The sequence below is a fragment of the Podarcis cretensis genome, assembly GCF_951804945.1.
Source record: "Podarcis cretensis genome assembly, chromosome: 11".
Taxonomy (NCBI): Eukaryota; Metazoa; Chordata; class Lepidosauria; order Squamata; family Lacertidae; genus Podarcis; species Podarcis cretensis.
In genome coordinates this window covers 55,311,311-55,333,900 of record NC_137180.1, presented here as the reverse complement: position 1 = coordinate 55,333,900, position 22,590 = coordinate 55,311,311, and the positions used below count along the sequence as shown (strand labels likewise).

Below are 22,590 nucleotides of genomic sequence, written 5' to 3'. Positions count from 1 at the left end.
CAGCTGGACGCACAGAAACTAAATATGCCAAGTTTTGTCCAGAACATCTCTTAAAGCCTCGTTTGCTTAGTTTCCATAGATCTAGCTGTAAGTATAGCAGGTCTCGGCTCTGCAAAGGAACGTGCTGGCATTATGTACACAGGACTGCAGGTTGCAGTGAGACAGAGGGAGTACACCAGTTCTTATAGCATACAGTGGTGGGAACGGGGAACGTCAACTGAATATACGCTGAGTTATGGACAACCTTTTCTTTTTTTAAAAAAGAGGGAATGAAAATGCTTTTTTTTTTTTTGCAAATAACATGGAAAAGCACAGCATATAGGCATTCATTTTGAATTGTACAACTAGAAGTGTTTTTAAAGAAAATGTTTTGAAGTCAGTCAATTTCACCATGCAATGTTCTTTATTTAAAACATAAAACTTTCGACAGCATTTTATTTTTAAAAGGAGATTTTGCTTGACCAAGAAAAGAAGCTAGGAAACATGGTATTCTAGAGTCGTCTTCCCCTCAGTCAGTGTACACAAGTAGAAGATGCTTTAGCTGCACTTGAGAGTTTTAAATGCAGTGAATTATAAATATAGATCTATATAAAGGAAATTGGTTGGAGTCTAAGATTAAGAACTGCTGGCAAGGTAGCTCCGCAAAGGATGGAGATCTGACAACTTCATGTAAGGTCTTGAGATGATGTCCGCTATCTTCTGCTGGTAAAGCTTTTCCGCTTCCAGGGACAAAGCGTATTGGCGGCGTTCTTCTTCCTTCTCAAGATCACGGGCTTGCTTGTTGTAATCCATCTGAGCATTGAGTTCCTCCTGATACACCTTTGCTTGCTGTGTGCGCCTGCAGATAACGTAATAAAGAGGGATGAGCGTAATCAGAAGCAGCAACTACTTAACACTGTTAACACACTCCCTTCCAGGGCATGGTCTGAAGGCACACAGCCTTTCTGCAGGCCATTCTCCCATACCCTGTTCTGTGCAGGACAGGAAGGGGCTCACTCCACATTCTCTTTTCCAGCAAACCTTTGAATAAAAGTGCATCTTTGAATAAATGTGCACCTCTGAGTAAATAATGCATCCTTTGATGGATGCATTATTGTCCTCCACGTGACACACCTTGCTTTTCTATCCTTTTCATTGCCTATGCACTGCCTTCTCTCCCCCTCCATCTATTGTTAAGTCCAGTCAAAGGTGACTATGGGGTTGCAGCGCTCATCTCGCTTTCAGGCCGAGGGAGCAGGCGTTTGTCCGCAGGCAGCTTTCCGGGTCATGTGGCCAGCATGACTAAACCACCTCTGGTGCAACGGGACACCGTGACGGAAACCAGAGCGCATGGAAATGCCGTATACCTTCCCGCCGCAGTGGTACCTATTTATCTACTTGCACTGGTGTGCTTTTGAACTGCTAGGTTGGCAAGAGCTGGGACAGAGCAATGGGAACTCACTCCATCACAGGGATTCAAACCACCGACCTTCTGATCAGCAAGCCCAATAGGCCCAGTGGTTTAGACCACAGCGCCGCCTGCATCCCTACTAGAATATAAGTCATACTCAGAGTAGACCCACTGAAAAAATCAGTAGGTGTGACGAACCTAAATCAACGGATTTAAATAGGTTTACTCCAATTATGACTTGGCTGTATTCAACACACAGTATTGTGGTGTGGCATTTGGGGGGAAATGCTCAATAAAAAGGTTAATTTTTGAGGTGCATAGGTTTGTGCTGTGTATGGCTGTTATTCCTATTAGAAAAATTGTTAGGATTCTAAGCACGAGCTGAAAATCATCCTTTATTCTCTGACTTTGTTATTAAAATCTGTCCCACTTTGGAATGTGGAAGGAGTGTTCGCCACATGTTCTTTTCTTATTGATGTCCCTGCAAGAAAAAGGGCTTAATTCCAGTTTTATGGATGGAAAACAGAGGAAAGATAGAGAGACTCTCTAAGAACACTTGAACCCAGGACTTTCTGCACCAAGTTGCAGCACTCTCTCCCCTTTTAACCACTACTGCTTAGTAGCTTCAATGCCTCAATGTCTCTGGAAAAGATATATGAAAATGTGTTCAATTTGCCTTGCCTGTATAGGTTACAGAACTGAGGCTTTCCTTGCAAATAATTTGGGTGTAACTGGCATAGTTTGCTGGGTTTTTACTACAAAGGTATAATCAGCCCTGCTGATAGGATCGAGAGTGATTACGTACCTTGCATATTTCTCCTCTTCTAGACGGTTGAATTCTAGAATGGCTGCATTTAACAATTCCCTGTCCCGAATCAGTGCTTCTTGTTCTTGGGCATTTCTCTGCACTGGAAGGCAAAAAATGGAACAGGTAATTGGCCGATGCTGCTGCATTTTTGTTAATGAATTATTACAATCCGTTTAGTCTTTTGGTCGCCTAACACAGGGCAGTATCTGCACAACAAATCTGGAAAAATAGTTAAAAACAACCATCAACATCAAAACAATCAAATCAATACATAAAACATCAGCTTTCACAGGGTTGGGTGGGAGGGGGTGCTTATCAGTAACCCAGGGTATCACTAACATTGCCTTAGCTGTTAGTTATCTGTTCATGCCAGGCAGGCCTTACTTAGGAGACCATTCCACAGGCAGAGAGCCACAACCGAAAAAGCCCTGTTCCTTATTCGCACCTTTCAAGTCTCTCTCAGAGGAGGCACGTGGGGGCACTTGTAATGGGCAGTTATATTCTTGTCTGGAGTGGGAATTAATCAGGTATTGTGGTCCTGCAATGTATAAGCCCTGCAGGATTTGACATCTTTTTGCAGGGCCTGCAAGACGGAGCTGTTCCACCAGGCCTTTGGTCAGGGTTCAGTCTGATTCGTTTCTTTTTGTATAAGAACAAGCATTAAAGAGGCCCCCTAGCCCGCTTACAGGTCCTTTATAAGGCCAGTGGTAACATTTGGCCCTGGAGAATATTAACCACTCTCAATTTTACCCGTGGACTGCCACCTGTCCAGACTTTAATTTGCTCTGAACTAATTTTAAGATGTATTTTAATTAACTGACTGCCTGTTTTAATGTTCTTATATTCTTTGTATACTGTGTTAGTTTTATGATGTCAGCCACCCTGAGCCCAGCTCCGGCCGGGGAGGGCGGGGTACAAATAAAAATGTATTATTATTATTAGTTCAAACCAGCACCTTAAATTGGATCTGGAAGAGTATAGGCAGCCAGTTTAAACTTTCTTAAATGGATGAGTGGGCGGAGGGGAGGGGGTTACTGGTTTGAAGGAGGCAGGTCTTGTTTTTATTCTGTATTTTGTGCTTTTATATTGTATTTTTATGTTGTGAACTGCCCTGATATCTACGGATGAAGGGCAGAATACAAATTCAACAAATAAATGAAATAAAAATAAATAAATGACAAAAGCCTTTCCTAATTAGTTCCATCCCTGTTCCTGCTGCTGTATTATATAATGGGTTTTATTACATGTGTTTACTACTCTGGTAACCTCCCAGCAGGGCTACTGCAATGCAATATATGTGGGGCTGCCTTGAAAACAGTCAAAAAGCTACAGCTATTGCAGAATAGCAAAGTGGGATCATGCAACACTGATCCGTAAAGCACTGGACTGGCTGGCTGTGAACTATTGAGCACAAATCAAGGTGCTGGCATTCTGGGCATGCATATTACCTTTATGAGGATATAGGTATGAGCTGGGCTGATTCAGGGTTGGGAGGGGGAAATCCTTAATAAAATATGGGGCGGGGGCAGGCAATCCTATTTATGGGCTCGACTGTGCGCATTAAGATGGCACTGTACAAGTGAGAACGCGGTAGGCATGCAATTCAACGCCTTGAGAACCTCGGCTTTTGTTTTTGATATAAAAGCCAAGTGTCCAGGCCCTTCAGAGTGTAAAATACAGGCTTCAAAGCACACAAACAATGAACATCTGGCGTCATCTTTGGCCAGGGCGCAGGAAAAGCGGGCGAGGCTTTTGCTTTTGCCAAGGGTGGGGTTCCAGTTCTTTGCACAGCTCCTTGTTCCTGATTCATAGAAGCAGAATTCATGATGTGCAGATGCATTACAGTGGTGCCTCGCAAGACGAAAAGAATCCGTTCCGCAAGTCTCTTCGTCTTGCGGTTTTTTTCGTCTTGCGAAGCAAGCCCATTAGCGGCTTAGCGGATTAGCGCTATTAGCGGCTAAGTGGCTTAGCAGATCAGCTGATAAGCTGTTTAGCGGATCAGCTGTTAAGCGGTTTTGCGGCTTAGCGGATCAGCTGATAAGCGGCTTAGCGGATCAGCTGTTAAGCGGCTTAGCGGCTTAGCGGATCAGCTGATAAGCGGCTTAGCGGATCAGCTGATAAGCGGCTTAGCGCTTAGAAAAGGGGGGGGGGAGGGAAAAAAACCTGCAGGAACTTGCAAGACATTTTCGTCTTGCAAAGCAAGCCCATAGGAAATTCGTTTTACGAAGCGCCTCCAAAACGGAAAACCCTTTCGTCTAGCGGGTTTTCCATCTTGCAAGGCGTTCGTCTTGCGGGGCACCACTGTAATTTGCATTATTTATGCAGTCTGCAGAATTCAGGTGGACAATTCTGAGCTCGAGTCCTAAAGCTCAGCCTGCACAGAGCCCTGCTTAGTGTTCCTGCTCTACTGGCACAGGTCTCCTGTTCCAGACCCTGCAAGATAAAAGGTAAATCAGGCCCACAGATAACGTGTCCCTGACATCCCCTTACGTTTCTCCTCCAGTTGAAGTCTCCTCGTGTCCATGACTTCTGTGAGCAAGCGGCCCCTGGCCTCCTTCATGGCCCTCTCCTTCGCGGCTCTCTTTGCCCACATCCGGGCTGTCTCTTCCGCCCGCAGCTTGTCCAGCTCTTTTTCCTGGCGCTGCTCGTCCTCCCTCTGCTGAGCCAGGTAGGCCTTAAACATCTGCTGCTCTTTCAAGAGCTCTTTCTGCAAAAAAGAGACGAGGAGCAAGTTGCAGAAAACAATAAATAAAAAGGGAGTCATGGCAATTTTGCAGCTTTTTACGATGGTACCTCGGGTTACAAAGCTTCAGGTTACATACGCTTTGGGTTAAAGACTCCGATAACACAGAAATAGTATCTTAGGTTAAGAACTTTGCTTCAGGATAAGAACAGAAATTGTGCTCCGGTGGAGCGGCATCAGCAGGAGGCCCCATTAGCTAAAGTGGTGCTTCAGGTTAAGAACAGTTTCAGGTTAAGAACGGACCTCCGGAACGAATTAAGTACTTAACCCGATGTACCACTGTTCACCATTGATAATATGGCCATTGAGAACAAACTTCAAAACCTAAGTTCTCATCATCTCCTTAATGGTAAAGGTACCACTGACCATTAGGTCCAGTCGCAGAAAACTCTGGGGTTGTGTGCTCATTTCGCTCTATAGGCCAAGGGAGCTGGCGTTTGTCCGCAGACAGCTTCCAGGTCATGTGGCCAGCATGACTAAGCCGCTGCTGGAGAACCAGAATGCCGTTTACCTTCTCGCTGGCGCAGTATCTATTTATCTACTTGTACTTTGACGTGCTTTCGAACTGCTAGGTTGGCAGGAGCTGGGACTGAGCAACAGGAGCTCACCCCGTTGCGGGGATTCAAACCGCCAACCTTCTGATTGGCAAGCCCTAGGCTCTGTGGTTTAACCCACAGTACCACCCACGTCTCCTTAGCCTTCCCCAAATGAAAATGAGGAACATAAAAAGCTGTCTTGAGGCAAGTTGGACCATTGGTCCTTTTACCTCAGTATTGTCTACACTGACTGGCAGCAGCTCTCCAGAGTTTCAGACAGGCAGTTTTTCCTAGCCCTACCTGGAGATTGAAATAAATCTTTTGCTTGCTCGCTTAATACCAGATCTCAGTGTGACCTAATGAAACTGACTGGCAGTAAATTCAGGATAGAAAGTAAGAGGGGGGAAGAGTTTTAAATATTGTTCTCAGATTCGAGAACTCATGCAGGTTGAAAATCAATATGATAACTCAGCACTGAGAACCTATGGGCTAGATTCAAACTTTGCCAACCATTGGGGGTTGCGGGGGCACATTCCAATGGTGAGCAGAGACAAAAAGTAAATAAATATGCACACTTTCTTTTCCATGCAATTGCTATTTGCACGTACCTGTTCCTTTTTTCTCCATTTCCCCAAGTCTTATTCCTGTGTAACATGCAGTTAATTTCTCTTTCCTCTGATTTTTGACCCTTGAGAATCAGATGTATATTCTCAGGACCCACCTTATCTTTGTAATTGTAGGTTGCTTTAAACTGTTTTTATCGCATAATGTTGTATTTTACAGTTAATGTTGTGTTTTAATTGCTCTAACTCGCCCTGGGACCTTAAGCCTGAAGGGTGGGTAATAATGCTTGTCTCTTTTTTAAACGGAAATGCATTCACTGGTTTTCTGAAGATGATGTATTTGAAATAAATTGTTTCAAACAGATTATAGCCTCTTCTTTGGTCACCACCTCTTGTTTGTGAGTGGTGCAAATTAAGAACCACGTTTCAGCTCCTACCTCTGTTCAGCATCCATTGTCACAAGTGCGCACACACACACACCAGACATGCAGGTAAAAAACTCTCTCTCTAACAAACACATGCACACATGCAGGCACACACAACAGCATTTCCAGCCCCCTCTACTCTAGCATGGGGGTGGGGGTGGCTAGAAAGATCCCCCTGCCTACAGAGCAGGAATAGGGATTTCCTTTCCCAGTCTTTGCACCAAGATCTGAGATAAGAGTAAAAGGCAGCCCTTCGCCCCCGCTCCCATCCCAGCACTCGCTGAGTAGGAATGTTGCCTTTTAATCTATAAGCCCCAGCCGAGGACTTCTCGCTGTGGTGCTTAGTGCTAAGGCTGGAGACATAGGATCTCTCTGCCTGCTCTTTTAAGGGCTGACCTCCGATCGCCACACAAGGACACTGGAGGACTGGCAGGGAGGCAGGGGTCACTGAGAGGTTGGGCAGGTTGGACTGGGCAGGACAGATTAGGCCCATGGGCTGGAGGTTCCTCTCCACTGTGATAAATCCTCAAACAAGGCATGATCCTTTTTTTATCATGAGCCCAGGGCTTCCTTGGAAGTCTGTTGTGGGCTCCCAAGGGAAAAGGTTGGTGTCAGGAAACTGCCATCGGAACAGGGAAGGGAAGCTGAGGGGGAGTTGGGTTACAGGGAATCTCCGAAAATCTTGCGAAGCAGTTCCTCTTCCTGTGGTGGGGAAAGCCACACCTCCAGTGGGGAAGAGGGGAACGGACCAGAGGATGCTGCTGGGAGTCTCAGCACCGCTCCTGGTCAAGCCGGCCAGGAGGGAAGCGTGCCTCTTCCGTCGCCCACCCTGTGCAGAGGTGTAAAATGCAAAGAAGGAAGGAAAAGGCTGGGGGTGACTAAGCTATTATGTTGGGGGAGGACCCAGAAACAGCCACTCCTGGATTCTGCTAGCGACTGAGGCAGGCATGAACTTGTGGTACTGCACTGTAAATAGTTTTGCACCCAAATAAAACCTGTAAAAGACAGGTGGGAGTCCTGACTGGTTACTCATGAGCAACCACCATTGCCATCTGACAGTCAGCAAGAAGCTAGAAACACGGAATCTGCTGCCTTTAGCTCAAAACCTGAATTAAATACTAGCCTTACTTTCCTTCTCTTTTGGCTCTCTGTATCCTCCTGGGATTCTTTCATGATGTGATCCAGGATCTTCATATCTAAAGCCAGCTCCTCTTGCTGCTCTTCGTGGAGACGCCTCCTCTTCTCCTCCATGGAATCCAGCAGCATGTCTCTGCACTCCCTCAGCTTCCGCTGCCGCTCAATCTCGGCTCGCTCATTCTCTAGTTTCATCAGCTGACGTTCTTCTTCCTACAAGTAGCAGCAAGAGAGACAGTTAACTCGCACCTCCCACGTTAATGATGCCCAACAAAACAGGGGGGCTAGACTGGGAGAATCGCAACGCTACGAAGATGTAGCAATGGCTGCCGTCTTGGACCCAGCAGATTCATCTTACGCTCTTAAACCAGCTACGTTACCATCAGCTTCGCCTCTTCTTCCTTCAGCCGCCTCGCCTCCTCCCGCTGAGCGTCCGCCACAGTTTGCTGAGCTTCAAGGAGGTTTTTCTGGCTGTCAGTCCACCTTGTTCTCTTCCGTTCATCCTCCGCTGCTCGCTTCTCCTTGGCCAGCCTGTCCTCTTCCCAAAGAGCCGCAAAGGCCGCCTCCTCCCTTGCTCGTTGCTTCTTGAGTTCCTCCTTCAGGGCCAGCTGGGCCAGCCGGTCCTCACATATCTCCATCAGATGCTTCTTGCTCCACAGTGTCCGTGCGTCCTCACAAGTTGCTCTGAGCAGGAGAGAAAAGGAGGAAAGGAAACATGTTTCTGAAGAGACATATGGACACAGTACTATGCCGTCAGGAACACAGAAAGCTGCCTTATACAGAGTCAGGCCACAGGCTCACCCGGTTCAGTACTGGTTACACTAACAGGCAACGGCTCTGCAGGGTTTCAAAGCAAAATTTCTGACCAATCCTGACTGGGAGATGCTGGGGACTGGACCTGGGACTTTCTGCATGCAAAGCAAGAGGCTCCACCTCTGAGTTGCAGCCCTTTTCAATAATGCTGATTCACATTACAGCTAAAAAATGCATGTCTAGGCACAAAACAAAGGCAAAAATGCTAATTCTGTTGGTTCATAGCTGTGCGGTAGATGGAAAGCTACATAGCCCAAAGGCTTAGCTAGTGATACTTAGGGATGCCTGATGAATTAGAGTTCTGCAGATTCCAATATGAACTGACCTGATCCACAAGAACCAGCCCAATGTAATTATCCTCTGGATTTGACACTTCTCCAAATTCTGCAAATACAGTTCTAGGTCCAAAGAAATTGCCAAAATGCAATTTTGCAGTTTTATGACCTGTATTTGAATACTTATTTTATGATCAAATGCGTTTTCGAATATAAAAAATAACAGCGGTGGGACCCCTCTTAAAATGTGGGCCTTGGCAGTTGCCCAATAATGCCAAGCCCTGATGTTGCCCATGCCCCTCCATTTTCTAGGTAATGATGTCCAAGAGATTTATCTGTTAAGCAACTTCAGCTCTTGACCTGTCAGATTGTGCCAACTTAGCAGAGAGGCACACTCAGGGAGGGGTGCCACCAAAAGCATTTTGCCTAAGGGGGCCCCAAACCCTGGCACTTGTACCGGAAAAAAGAATTCCCTGAGTGACTTTTCTGCACCCAGAAACGGGTTCTTCTCCATATCGTTGCAAACTAATCATCATATCACATAATGCTGCTGGAGCAGATCTTTGTCAACACTGTGACAAATCTTCCTGCTTTCTGGGGAGGGCAGGGCAGGGGAGTGCTATTAAGTGCCTGCAGCCCATCCAAGTGTAATTTGAAGGTGCAGCCGTTTCGCTGCCTCTGCAAATAACAGTTCACTGCGGATGGGCTGGATACGCTAAAAAAAGGCATAATAAAGCAACATAAAGGTGACATGCTTATTGGCATTGAGAATGGATATATTGCACAAAAAGGAATGCCTCCTGCAAACAAAGGGCACAATCTATCAGAAGTTCTCTCTTTCAAAGGAGCAATAGCAGCACAGGAGCACTACTGAGCCATAGCTGTCAACCTTCCCCTTTTTTTGCGATAAATTCCCTTATTCCAGCGCCGTTTCCCGCTGCTATCCCAGATTGTTAGATATCCCATAGACTGTCCCCGGGACAGGTGAGGCTGCTGATCCCTTATTTTTGAGGCTGCTGATCCCTTATTTTCAAATCTGAAAGTTGACAGCTATGTATTGAGCAAGTGTCATGTTGGCAACTGGGGGAGCAGCTGGTAAATAGGCTGGTTTGGGGAACAGAAGAGCAAAAGGATCTGAGACTTTGGCATGCATAGTTAGTGCATGCAACCACTTGATGGTTGTTAAGTGTTTGCCACATCTGGAGAGCCAGAGTCTGTGACTCCTGATTTAGAGAGAGAAACAAGATCTATGGATAGTGGATCACTGGTTTAAACGGTCAAAGAGAACATCTGGAAGAGATCAGGGAGGAGCAGGGCAATGGGGTGGCAGTGATAAAGCTTCTGCTACATGAAAAGGGATCCATCCAGACTCTAGATCAAAATTCCCTTAAGAGAAAGGAGAGCACTACTTGCTTATCCAGAGCCACAGCTTCTAAACCACATGAATGTAACAGACATTTCAAAAAGTAGGAGCTAAATCAAAGTGTTAGCCAAGGCAGTAATTCATAATATAAAATAGCTCCATAACTGTTTGATCCGACCAAAATAAGTCATCCAGAGCAGCTTTTACAGCCACCCATACACATCTGCTCTCACAGATGGTTGTTCAACTATTTCACTTTGCTGTCCTAAGCTTCTCTACTGTCAAGAGCTGTGAAATTTTAATGTTGCTTACGGAAGTCAGATGCCAAATTGGTGCCCCTTACCAGCATTTATCCATTTTTACGGGAACAAGGCAGAATCACGTGTGACTACACTCTCTCCTTTGCAAGAAGTGACAAACGTTATGATAGAACAGAGGGAATGATATGCCTATATGGTTACTTTAGAGCCATCCAAAACATCGTTAATATACATATGTAAATAAATAATAAATGCCTCCAAAGCTCAAATGGCGAGGCAATAAACTACAATTTCTATACAATTCTCAGCAGGGGAGAGAGAGGGAAAAGACTGTTGTAAAAAGAAGAGAAGATACAAAAACATTTCCACGTGATATATTTAAGAGACCCGTAAAACAATATTTCTCTCTTGCCACCCAAACAAACCACGTTCAGAGCTGCCAAAAGTATGACTGGCAGCCTCTCATCATTAGGGATGCACAAAGCTGTCAGTTTTGATTTCTCTCAGTTTCTCATTTTTCCAGTCTTAAGTTCAGTTTACGCCATTACATCAGTTTGCAAGCTTTTTTAAAAGAAAAAGTCATGAAAATCTGGCCACACCTTTGTCTGCATTTCTCATAATAGACAGACTTTTACAAGTGATATCCCCTAATATAATGTATTTTTGTACATTTTCTTCACTAATACACACATTTTTGTTCACACTTCACCCCAGCACATGTTTTTGTACACATTTTTGTATTGGAGAACTACCCAGAAAAAATTCTTGAAGCATGAATTTCAAAGGATAGCCTGCATAAACGTTCAGGAAGTGCAGGTTTGGTATTCAAAACGGTTCATTGGTTTAGGACCAAACAGTGGACTCAGCGCTATTCTGAACACAAAAGCACAGCTCCAGGCTTTAACTAGTTTTGCTGGAAGATTAATCCAATGGTCCTCAACTGTACTTAACACTCTAAATCAGGGTTTGCCACCATGGTGCTCATACAGTGGTGCTCCTGAGGTTCTCCCTGGAGTCCCCAAAGCAACGGAGCAACCCTACCCATCGCTCCTTGTGGCCGTGACATCATAATAGTAGTTACCTTTTTCTCCTTTGAAAAGTACATGGATCTGAAGGAGGAAGATGAAAGGGAGATGCTCTTCCTTGCTTTATCTCATGCATTAAATTTATACGTCAGCCTTCATCCAAGGATCACCAGGGCTGTTGACTTCCCCTTTCAGTTCCATGTGCTTTTCAAGGATCAAATTGATTTTACTGGCTCTAGCTTTTACCAGATCCCTTGAAAAGGCAGTGTATGTGTATGAATGCACACACACTCTTGTTTTCAGCAGGGATGATACTGCCCAGATAAGAGGGGGAGGAAAGTGACCAGAGGCCATAGTGCCCACAGCACTCACTGAAAAGTCCAAATGGGCCCGCATATCTAAAAGAAAACAAATTCATGGACCGAGAAGTTGTCTGCCCCCTCCCCATTCCTCCTTCCTGGGCTGCCCCTCTTTATGACCAGCTTACCTGAACTGTTTTGGTTTTTTTTAAAGATATTTATTAGAATTTCCAATTTAATACAAAAAACCAACAAAAAACAGCAATACACAAAAGATAACAAAAATACAAGAATACACAGTTAAAAAAAAGAAAAAAACAAAACAAATATAATTTCCATTACTTATTTCCATTACCTTGTTTCCCAAGGTTGAATGGTTTCTTTAAATGTAAAGGTTCATCATTGTTCCACCCAATGTGTATGTCTTTAAGGGGCCAGAGCAAGGGCCAGAGCAAAATAACGAGACCCAGCTTTACAGCTGTGAAACATAGCAGGTGCTGCTGAGTTGCATTGATTAAGGTGTGTCAGCATTTGCATGTAGTATATAAGGAGCAGCACCTAGCTCTCCCATTACCCTGGGGGTTGGGTTGGTGGTTGGGTCTGGTTTGTTGTTAATGTATTTAGTGTATAAGGAGTTTTTGTTTTTTGTAATTAAAACCTTGTTTAAGTTATTTTTGAGTCCCTTTCTTTTTAATGCATGGTCTCCCCAGCAAGCTCTCTGCAGCGCTACCATACTGCAAATAGCCAACATCTTTGGTTATGGGCCCAGCTGCTGAGTGGATGACTGCATATTTTTGGACTCTGAGAAAGGTTTGAAAACTCCTTCTCCTGTTAGTGTAGCTTTTGTGGGTCTGGAAGATTTCCAGAATGGTTGACCGGGTTCCTGAAGCCGAGAAGGCTCTGGTCTTCCCACAGCTAACAGATGAGAACTATAGTTTATGGTCTTTTCGGGTGGAGGCGCTTTTGACCTCTAGGGAAGTATGGACCTATGTAACTGAAGACCCTCCTGACCCTGTAACTAATGCTTGGTCGAAAGGAGATGCAAAAGCCAGGGCGATAATTAATTTGGCAGTCAGCGACCAGCAAGTAGTCTATATAAGGAATAAGAAAACTGCCAAAGAAATGTGGGACAGTCTTGCAGCAGTGCATGTTAGAAAGGAGTCAGCGTCTGCATTGACGTTTTTCAAGCAGCTGTACCAGACTAAGTTGCAGCCTGGTGGTGATTTGGCAGCACACTTGAGACGTCTGGAGGCAATACGCGGCGAATTAATTCGAAGGGACATGGACATACCTGATATTCAGTATGTTTTTATCATTCTTTGTTCCCTTAATGAGGACTTTGATGGTATAGCTAGCCAGATATCTGCTGTTCCACCAGCACAATTAACTGTGGAAGGGGTAATGGCAAGATTAATGGGCGAGTTGGATAGAATGGAGGCTTGTGCCATAAGCACTCCTATTTCCAGAAAGAATGAGGAACGCCATATGCAAACTTGTGGTGATACAACTGCATTTAAAGCTGCCAAGCGTTGTTGGTTCTGCAATAAGCAAGGACATTTTGCAAAGGACTGCTGAGCCAAAAGAAAGCAAAGTACTCCCAAGCCTGTTTCTGCTTGTCAGTCACGGTTGTCATCTCAGCAGCCAACATCGCACCGTAAAGACAGAAATGAGCCGCAAGCTTTTCATGCTCAGACAACAGATCGTAAAAGAATTAAAGATGCCAAGTGGAAGTCTTTTATTATCGACTCAGGAGCATCTCAGCACGTTTGCAATGATCGAAGCTTGTTTATTTCTTTCGAAGAGGAAATTGGTAATGTACATTTAGCCAATTCACAAGTCTTGCAGTCGCTTGGCAGGGGTACTGTTAAACTTGACTCTTTAAATATAACAATAGCGAACTGCATTTACTGCCCGTCAGTGGACAATTTATTGTCAGTAAGGTGTTTTGCTCATCAAGGCATAACTGTGCGTTTCTTAAAGTCAATGTGTGAGTTTTTCGATGGGAACAAACGTCTATTGTATGCCCGGGAATCTGATGGTTTATATAGACTGTATTTTCGCACCTACTCCCAATTGCCTATAAACTGCAGAGCAGCACAGTCAAGCCAGGGGTTGAGGAATGTAAGGCCTCATTCCGGGTGTGTCCACGAGGCGCACAGAATTCTGGGACACCTGAATTTTGCTGATGTAATTAAGACAAAGAATATTGGTAATGGCCTCAACTTAAAACCATGTAAATTCTTTATGCAATGTCTATCTTGTTGCAAGAATAAGATTAAGGTTGCATGCAAGGGTTGGTGCTCAGATAGGAAAGTAACTGAGCCATTTGAGCGTGTACATTGTGACTTAGTTGGGCCACTCCCACCATCATTAGGAGGTTCAAAGTACTGGCTCACCCTCATAGACCAGTATAGTAGATATTGTTGGACTTATGCAATAGCTGAGAAGTCCCAAGCATTTGAGAAGTACAAAGTTTTTTGCAACTGGGTAAAAATGCACTTTAACAAACCAATTAAGAACCTGTTTTCTGACCGGGGCGGAGAATTTGTTTCTGAGGATTTTGAGAAATTCCTGGAAGCGCAGGGGACTACTCATGAGTTATCTTGCCCCCGAAGTCCCTGGCAAAATGGGCTTGTTGAAGTTGTGCAGCGTGACCTGCAGGCAGGGGTTAAAACATATCTGCACGATGCTAATCTGCCCAAAGACTTTTGGGCTGAAGCGCTTAATGCGTTTTGTTATGTCAGAAATCGCAGTTATCATTCTGGTTTAGATGTCACCCCCTATGAGAAGCTGTTTAAAAAACGCCCTAATCTGAAATACCTACGCATTTGGGGTTCAGATGTAATTATGCATTATCCCGCTAAGCAAAAATTGGGTGAGCGTAGTGTCCAGGGAAAATTAATGGGCTACCAGCAGGGGGCGTACAGAATTTACATACCAGCAACTGGCAAATTTCATATTACCAGAAGCATGATATAAACTGTAAATTGGAATGGAGTTGCTGTTTTCCAAGATACTGACGGTATAGATAGTACTGAGGAAGAAGAGGAAGAAGCAGCAGCAGCAGCAGCAGCAGGAAATGGTGCTTCTGAATTAATGGAAAAAGACAAAAAGCCTGTTGAATCTGATAATTTGTTTGATTTAAAGTCACAGGCACCCGAGGGGAGGTTAGATTCTCTTGAGTTTTCTGACCGTGAGCTTAGCCTACAGGCACCTCTTCAGTCTGACAATGATTATTTACAACCTGAAACTAGTAGTTCACTTAGTCCCATTAAGTCTGAGGAGTCTGACTCTCCTTCCGGACTGAGACGTTCAGATAGAAAGCGGCAGAAGCCTCAACGTTTTGCAGATGAACATTTTAATACTGTGTATGCCAATAAGGCGGTTTTTGAGCCAAAAAGCTACAATGATGTTCAGAATTTACCTAAGCACCAAGCTGCAAATTGGTATAAAGCTATGAACTCCGAGATAGCTTCTTTAAAAGAACATAACACTTGGTCTCTTGTACCACAAACCCCAGATATGAGACTTATTGATTCAAAATGGGTTTATAGAGTTAAAATGAATGACAAAAATGAAGTTGTAAGGTACAAAGCAAGATTAGTTGCTAAGGGTTTTCAACAAATTCCAGGCGAAGATTATGATTTGTGTTATTCACCAAGTGTAAAATATGAGACAGTTAAGCTTTTGTTAAAAGATGCATCACAACGTGGACATTCTGTTTATCACCTAGATATAAAAAATGCGTATTTGTTTGCAGATTTAAAAGAACAAATTTTTATGCGTGTCCCTGAAGGCATAGACACCGATGAAGGTTTGGTATGCAAATTAAATAAATCCCTTTATGGTCTGCACCAAAGTGGAAGGAATTGGCACCAAACTTTAGCAAAAGAATTGCTGGATATTGGTTTTGCACAAGGAAAGGCAGACAACTGTGTGTTTATAAAGGAAAGGACAAACTCTGTAACAAAGATATGTGTGTATGTAGATGACGTGTTAATTTCTACAAAAACTAAACAGGAATATGAACAGGTAGTATCACAGTTACAGAAGAAATTTGATGTGGTGGAATTAGGCATAGCTAAAAATTACTTATCCATGCAAATTGAGAAAGACAAAAATGGATCTTTTCTGGTTCATCAAACTGCAAAAATTGATGATCTTGTTGAAATGCTACATTTAGAAAATGCAAATGGGAAGGAAACGCCTATGGTGTGTGGTTTCACCTTTACAGGTGAAGATAAGCCATTCCCTAACAAAACTTTGTATCGTTCTGCTATAGGCAAGCTAAATTTCATTCAAAGAATCTCAAGACCAGATATAACTTATGCTTTTCACTTTCTGGCAAAATTTGTGGAAAAGCCCACTACACAATGTTTCTCTGCTCTTAAGAGAGTTGTAATGTACCTTAAACATACCAAACATTATAGGTTGCAGTTTACATCAAGTATTGACAAAGGTTTTGAAATTTTCCGCGATGCATCTCATGCAGTGGAACAAAATAATTGCAGGGGTGTGTCTGGTATGGTGTTTTGTTATAACGGTTGTCCATTTGAATGGAAGTCCCAGACACAAACCATTGTTTGTCTCGCCACAACCGAGAGTGAATTATGTGCATGCGTTCAGGCCACTTGTGATGTAGAATGGTATCTGCAAGTATTTGCAGACCTACAGATGCAAGTAACACTACCAGTAAAAGTTTACCTTGATTCCCAGAGTGGACTTGCTATCCTGTGTTCAGAGACCAATACGCAGTGCACTAGAGTCTTAAGGTTACGTTTGCAGTTTGTAAAGAAACTAATTGCTGATGAAATGATTGTATTTGAATATGTTCCAGGTAACAATCAAATTGCGGACATTTTTACAAAAGCACTTCCAAAGGTTACGCATGAAAGACATGTACAAAGTATGCTTTATGTTTTTGTTCCACAATGATGAACCGCAGGGGAAATGTTGAATGGTTTCTTTAAATGTAAAGGTTCATCATTGTTCCACCCAATGTGTATGTCTTTAAGGGGCCAGAGCAAGGGCCAGAGCAAAATAACGAGACCCAGCTTTACAGCTGTGAAACATAGCAGGTGCTGCTGAGTTGCACTGATTAAGGTGTGTCAGCATTTGCATGTAGTATATAAGGAGCAGCACCTAGCTCTCCCATTACCCTGGGGGTTGGGTTGGTGGTTGGGTCTGGTTTGTTGTTAATGTATTTAGTGTATAAGGAGTTTTTGTTTTTTGTAATTAAAACCTTGTTTAAGTTATTTTTGAGTCCCTTTCTTTTTAATGCATGGTCTCCCCAGCAAGCTCTCTGCAGCGCTTCCATACTGCAAATAGCCAACACCTCTCACCTCCCCCTTTTGTATTCCAGTTCAAATTCTTAACTCAGCAAATCCTTATTATAACTTATTATTACTTATTTAACTTATTGCTCATCCTTTGCATTACAGCTGGTAACCACTTAATTTCTGTCCAACATCATTCTAACATTCCTTAATTTTACAATATTTCTGCAAATAGACTTTAAACTTCTTCCAGTCTTCTTCCACCCCCTCTTTTCCTTGGTCTTGGATTCTGCCGGTCATTTCTGCCAGTCCCATATAGTCGATCATCTTCATCTGCCATTTTTCCAGAGTGGGTAAATCTTGTGTCTTCCAGTATTTTGCGTTGAGTATTCTTGCTGCTGTTGTTGCATACATAAAAAAAGTTCTATCCTTCTTTGGCACCAATTGGCCAACCATGCCCAGGAGGAAAGGCCTCTGGTTTCTTCAAGGTGTACTTAAACACCTTTTTCATTTCATTATAAATCATTTCCCAAAAAGCCTTAATCCTTGGGCACGTCCACCAAAGGTGAAAGAATGTACCTTCAGTTTCTTTGCATTTCCAACATTTATTATCGGGCAAATGATAAATTTTTGCAAGCTTGACTGGGGTCATGTACCACCTATACATCATTTTCATTATATTCTCTCTTAGGGCATTACATGCCGAGCTTACCTGAACTGTTGATCCCTTTTTTCCGCCACAAGCTTCCTCCGAGCTTCTTCCCTCTTATCTCTCAGCAATTTTGCTTTTGCTCTCATGTTCACTCGCCTGTCTTCCATAGTCTCTCCCAGCGATTCTATTGCAGCTAGGTAACACTTTTCCTCGGCTTCCAGGAGATCCCGAAGCCTGGGAATGGAGTATTAAAAATCAAATCACTGTCAATGTGGTTTTTTACAGAACATGGAAGAAAGAACGCTCTGAATCAGAGGGAAAGAGCGTCCCCATCTCTAGAATTCTATTTAGTATCTATACGAAGGCATTTGAGGCAGTCATGAGGAGTTTGGGGGCAAGCTGCCATATTCCTGAACCGGGAGAAGCCTTGCCACAGTAATTCAAGCATTTGTTACTTCAAGACTGGGTTACTGCAACGTGCTCTGTGTGGGGCTTCCCTTGCACTTGATCCAGAAGCTGAAGTTAGTGCACAATTCTGCAGCTCCATTGCTGACAGGAGTGAGGCCTTGTAAGTGTATAAATTTAATGAGATAAATAAATAGTACTAAAGGTCTCATCTGTCTACCATGTGGAAGAGAATTCCTTATCGTGTACTCTGCAGACCAGGGTCTTGGTCCTTCCATTTAAAAAACAAGAGCAAAGTTGTGATGTCAAACCAAGTAAGGCTTGCTTGATTAGCTGAATTCTAGGGATGGCCAAAATCTGAATTTAGTGTCTGGAGTGCTGAAGGCGGGCAGGATCTATTCTTTAAGTATCCATCGGGGAGCACAAGGTTCAGTTTGCTCATTTCCATTAATTTTTTTTTTAAAATAATATTTATTAGTTTTTAACAGAAAAAAGAATTACAAAACAGTACACAATAAAAACACAAAAAACAAGATACAAAACCAAAATTTGACATAAAAAGAAGAAAAAGGAAAACAAAAGAAAACAAAAATCCCTCTTTCTGACATCTTAACTCTCATTAACTTATTTTCATGACTTCCTCACACCTTCCGTTTCTGTATTTCATTTGAAAATTTGTTCAGCAAATTCATACTCTCTTAATTTACCCTTAATTGTTTATCTTCACATATTATATTTTCAAATTTTCGTCTATTATCAATCCTTTCTTACATATTCTTATTTTACCAAACCTTTCTGCTAAAGCCAATTAATTCCTTTCCAGCACATTCTTATATTTCATTAGTGTTACACTAATTCCAAAGATAAACATATATATATATATAAAAGGAAATTCTCATTCTAGTTTTATCCAATGTCCTTTCTTCCTGGTTACGGGTTGTGTCAGTCCTTTCTCGCCATTATATCCTGTCCATCAATCTGGTGTTCTAATGTCCGAGGCTCTCAGATCCCTTCTATGCCCCCTCTGCAGATTTTCTTGTTCCTGTTTGTACTTGCACACTTCCTTGTCCCTTGTTGGATTCTTTTGTGATTTTTTCCCTTTCTCCTTGGGGAGTGAGTCTCCGGGGAATTCCGTACAGTAATAATCTCCATTTTCTTTCCTCATATTGTCCCATTCCCCACTGACCCACTCCCCTGTGTTAATTTTGTAATCCAAAAAGTAATTGTTCCCATTTTGCTCATTTCCATTAAATCCACCCTCAATACCCACCTCTTCAGCGAAAATGTTGGTCTAACCACTTATTTTTTTCATGGCAGAGCTTACAGAAACATGCATTAGTCTTTCCCACTTTGACCTCACAACAACTCTGTGAAGTAGGTAAGGCTGAGACAAAGCAACTGATCTAAGATCAGAAAAGCACCCTTCATGGCTGAGTCAGTATTTGCGCTTGGGCCCCTCTGATCTCAGATCATGCCCACCCTACACATTTAAAGCACCCAGTTTTCCCCAAAGAATCATGGTGGGAACTGTAGCTTGTTAAGGGTGCTGGGAATTATAGTTCTGTGAAAGGTAAACTACTGTTCTGAGGATTCTTTCAGGGAAGCTATGTGTTTTAAATGGGTACTGAATGTGCTTTAAATGTATGCCCCATTCTCCATAGAAACAAAGCGTAAGTACACATAGGAACACAGGTATCCAACTTATACCAGGCCAGACTACACCAGGGGCAGCAGCTCTCATGTTCCTGACCCTTTCGGATGCTGGGGATGAACCTGAGACCTTCTGCATGCAGAGCAGGTGTCCTACCAATGAACAAAGGCCTCTCACTATTGTGAGACTGTACACTTCTTGTCAGCAAGAGACCTGTTTTACTTGCTGTGGCTTTCTGTAAGGCACATCAACTTAAACAGTAATAAAATGAAACCTTTCATGTTTATTTTGTGTCCTCACCCCCCCCCCCAAGGACCAGTTTGGTAGCATTAAAGCAGCAGTGAGAACCATTTTTTCAGCCTGAGGGCAGAATTCCCACATGGGCAGCCTTCCAGGGCCCACATGCAGAAGAACCAAGAGGCAAAAGTGAGCAGGAAATGAATGCAAATTTATCCTTTGTATGCCCTTTTGTAATTAAAGGCAGAAACCCAAGATTGAATCACCAGCTTGCTCGACTGGCTTGCTTACCTTTCTTTCCTCTCCTCTTGTCCTGCCAGGTATGCCTGCATTTCAACATCAACCCTCTTCTGCACGATCCGGTGGAACTGTTTTCGCTCATTCCGATCCTCCCTTTCGATGATCTGGCGGCCAAGGAGATGGGACTTTGCGTACATTGCGGCCGCATGGCGCAGTTTCTCTTGCTCCCTCCAGAGGAGGATTTGCTTCATGGCATCATTCGGTTTGGGAAACTTAGCCCTCTGTAAGAGGAAGTATGCCTTTAGTAACGGGAATTGGATTTAGATTTTACATCAAGCATCAAGAGGACGAAGGGAAGCGGAGCACACTTCCTCTGTACGAAGTGGATGCTGCTTTAAAGAAATTACATATAAAAACATTATTTCATCCAGTGATCTCAGGGTTGCCAGGAACTTCATCCACCAAATGCCTAGGTAAATAGGAATGCCTTCAAAGTCCTCCTGAAAGTTAATAAAGATGGGGAAGGATGCACCTCACACAAATAAAACAACGACACTGATTAGGAGCACTATGTCTATCCCTGGGCTGACTCCAGGGAAGAAGTGTAAAAGGGACTGCAGCCCAGATCTCTGAATGTGAGAAAGTGGTCTGAACCAAGAAGCCGATGTCAGAAAAGAGAAGCTGCTGCTCGGTCCAGTATACCTGAAGGAGCGTCTCCACCTCCATCGTTCTGCCCAGACACTGAGGTCCAGTGCCGAGGGCCTTCTGGCGGTTCCCTCGCTGCGAGAAGCCAAGTTACAGGGAACCAGGCAGAGGGCCTTCTCGGTAGTGGCACCCGCCCTGTGGAACGCCCTCCTGCCAGATGTCAAAGAGAAAAATAACTACCAGACTTTTAGAAGACATCTGAAGGCAGCCCTGTTTAGGGAAGCTTTTAATGTTTAATAGGTTATTATATTTTAGTGTTTTGTTGGAAACCATCCAGAGTCGCTGGGGAAACCCAGCCAGATGGGCGGGGTATAAATAAATTATTATTATTATTATTATTATTATTATTATCCTATTATCATTATAATTAAAATTTTAAAAAACACCCAAAAGCAGCAAACTCTCAAGGCCACTTTAACCACAATATACACAGACAACAAAAAGCCAAATAAACTTATGTATTTGTTTATCATGTCACCCTTCATCTGAGGATCACAGGGCAGTTTATGCATAATTTTTAAACACCACTTTAGAACTCCCTGCCTATTGATATCAAGCAGGAGCCTCCACTGCATTCCTTTTGGCGCCTGCTGAAGACCGTTCTTATTCAGATGAGCCTACTCAGGTGTTTAGGAACACTGATATGAGCTTTAATTTGCTCTAGTCTAACTATACTCTTTGCTTTCAGCTTCCTGCATGTTTTGAATTCACGGCTGTAAAAGGAAAAAATAGGTGACAATCTCATTGCTTGTGTGTGTGTGTGTGTGAGAGAGAGAGAGAGAGAGAGAGAGAGGTACCTCTGGTTGCAAATGGGATCCGTTCCGGAGGCCTGTTCGCAACATGAAAAGCCTGCAACCTGAAGTGGGATTGAGTGTAGGTATGTTTGAACATTTTTAAGGACTGTATGAAATGCATGTTTGTATATTCACAATATGTGTGTATTAATGTTGAATTATTTTAATAATAAAAACTTTTCAAAAAAAATTAGAATGAAGTGTCATATTTGCGCAGGTGTGCGGCACGATTTGGCGCTTGTGCGCATGCGCGGAGCGTGATTTGGCGCTTCTACGCATGCGTGAGCGGCGAAACCCTGAAGTAACCCTTTCCAGTACTTCCAGGTCGCCGCGAGATGCAACCTGAAAAAACGTAACATGAAGTAAACGTAACATGACGTATGACTGTACACACACACACACACACACACACACATATATATATATATACACGCACACACACATTCTCTCTCTCCCTATATATAAATATTTGATAAACCGCTTTGATGAAGAGTGTTCAGCCTCACCCCACTTCCCACCCAGCCCTTTACAATCAAACGGTGCCAAACCCAGCCCTTTACAATCAAATCTCATGAAACAAATGATAAATGGAATGAATAAAACAACAACAACAAACAATGCATAAACTAATATCTGTTAGCCTAAAGCAAGCCGCATCTCGCACAGCGGGGCTTACATCCGATAGCGAAGCGTTGCGCTGACGGGCCTCATTGAGGACTAGTTCCTTGTGCCCTTAGACAAAACAGTGTTTATTTTTTGGGGGGGGGGGGTTGATAGAACCCTCCCTATATAAGGAAGCCAGTCCCCTCCGCGCTCCCCAATTCCCCCCTCAACGCTCAAAGGACTTACTATGGCGTAGGAAAACGGCTTGGGTCCCCGCACCTCCCTCACCACTCGGCTATAGGGATTCGCCATCCTGCCGCCCTCCATGCCTGAGGCGAGGTAATGCCGCGGCGGGCGTTGCCGTGGCAACCGGAAGCGAGAACGCGCGGCGTC

The 22,590-nt window shown here is 43.5% G+C and overlaps 1 protein-coding gene across 1 annotated transcript; it reads right to left on the bottom strand.

Annotated features, from left to right (window-relative positions):
- Window positions 1–384: 384 nt before the first annotated feature.
- On the bottom strand, window positions 385–22,590 carry CFAP53 (cilia and flagella associated protein 53). The gene is made up of 8 exons (XM_079994951.1): window positions 22,444–22,590; window positions 20,147–20,376; window positions 17,623–17,796; window positions 7,980–8,283; window positions 7,594–7,812; window positions 4,689–4,905; window positions 2,196–2,298; window positions 385–838 (listed from the first exon to the last, which is right to left on the bottom strand). Exons 1-8 carry the CDS (start codon window positions 22,522–22,524, stop codon window positions 616–618), a joined length of 1,551 nt encoding a protein of 516 aa, XP_079851077.1. The 5' UTR covers window positions 22,525–22,590; the 3' UTR covers window positions 385–615.

Bases quoted from the DNA above. Each gene is read 5' to 3' on its own strand.
- CFAP53 (XM_079994951.1), bottom strand. From the start codon at position 22,524: ATGGAGGGCGGCAGGATGGCGAATCCCTATAGCCGAGTGGTGAGGGAG. The intron at 20,377-22,443 runs GTAAGTCCTTTG...TTCCTCTTACAG, and splicing joins AGCCGTTTTCCTACGCCATA to AGGGCTAAGTTTCCCAAACC. The intron at 4,906-7,593 runs GTAAGGCTAGTA...TCTTTTTTGCAG, and splicing joins AGAGCCAAAAGAGAAGGAAA to AAAGAGCTCTTGAAAGAGCA.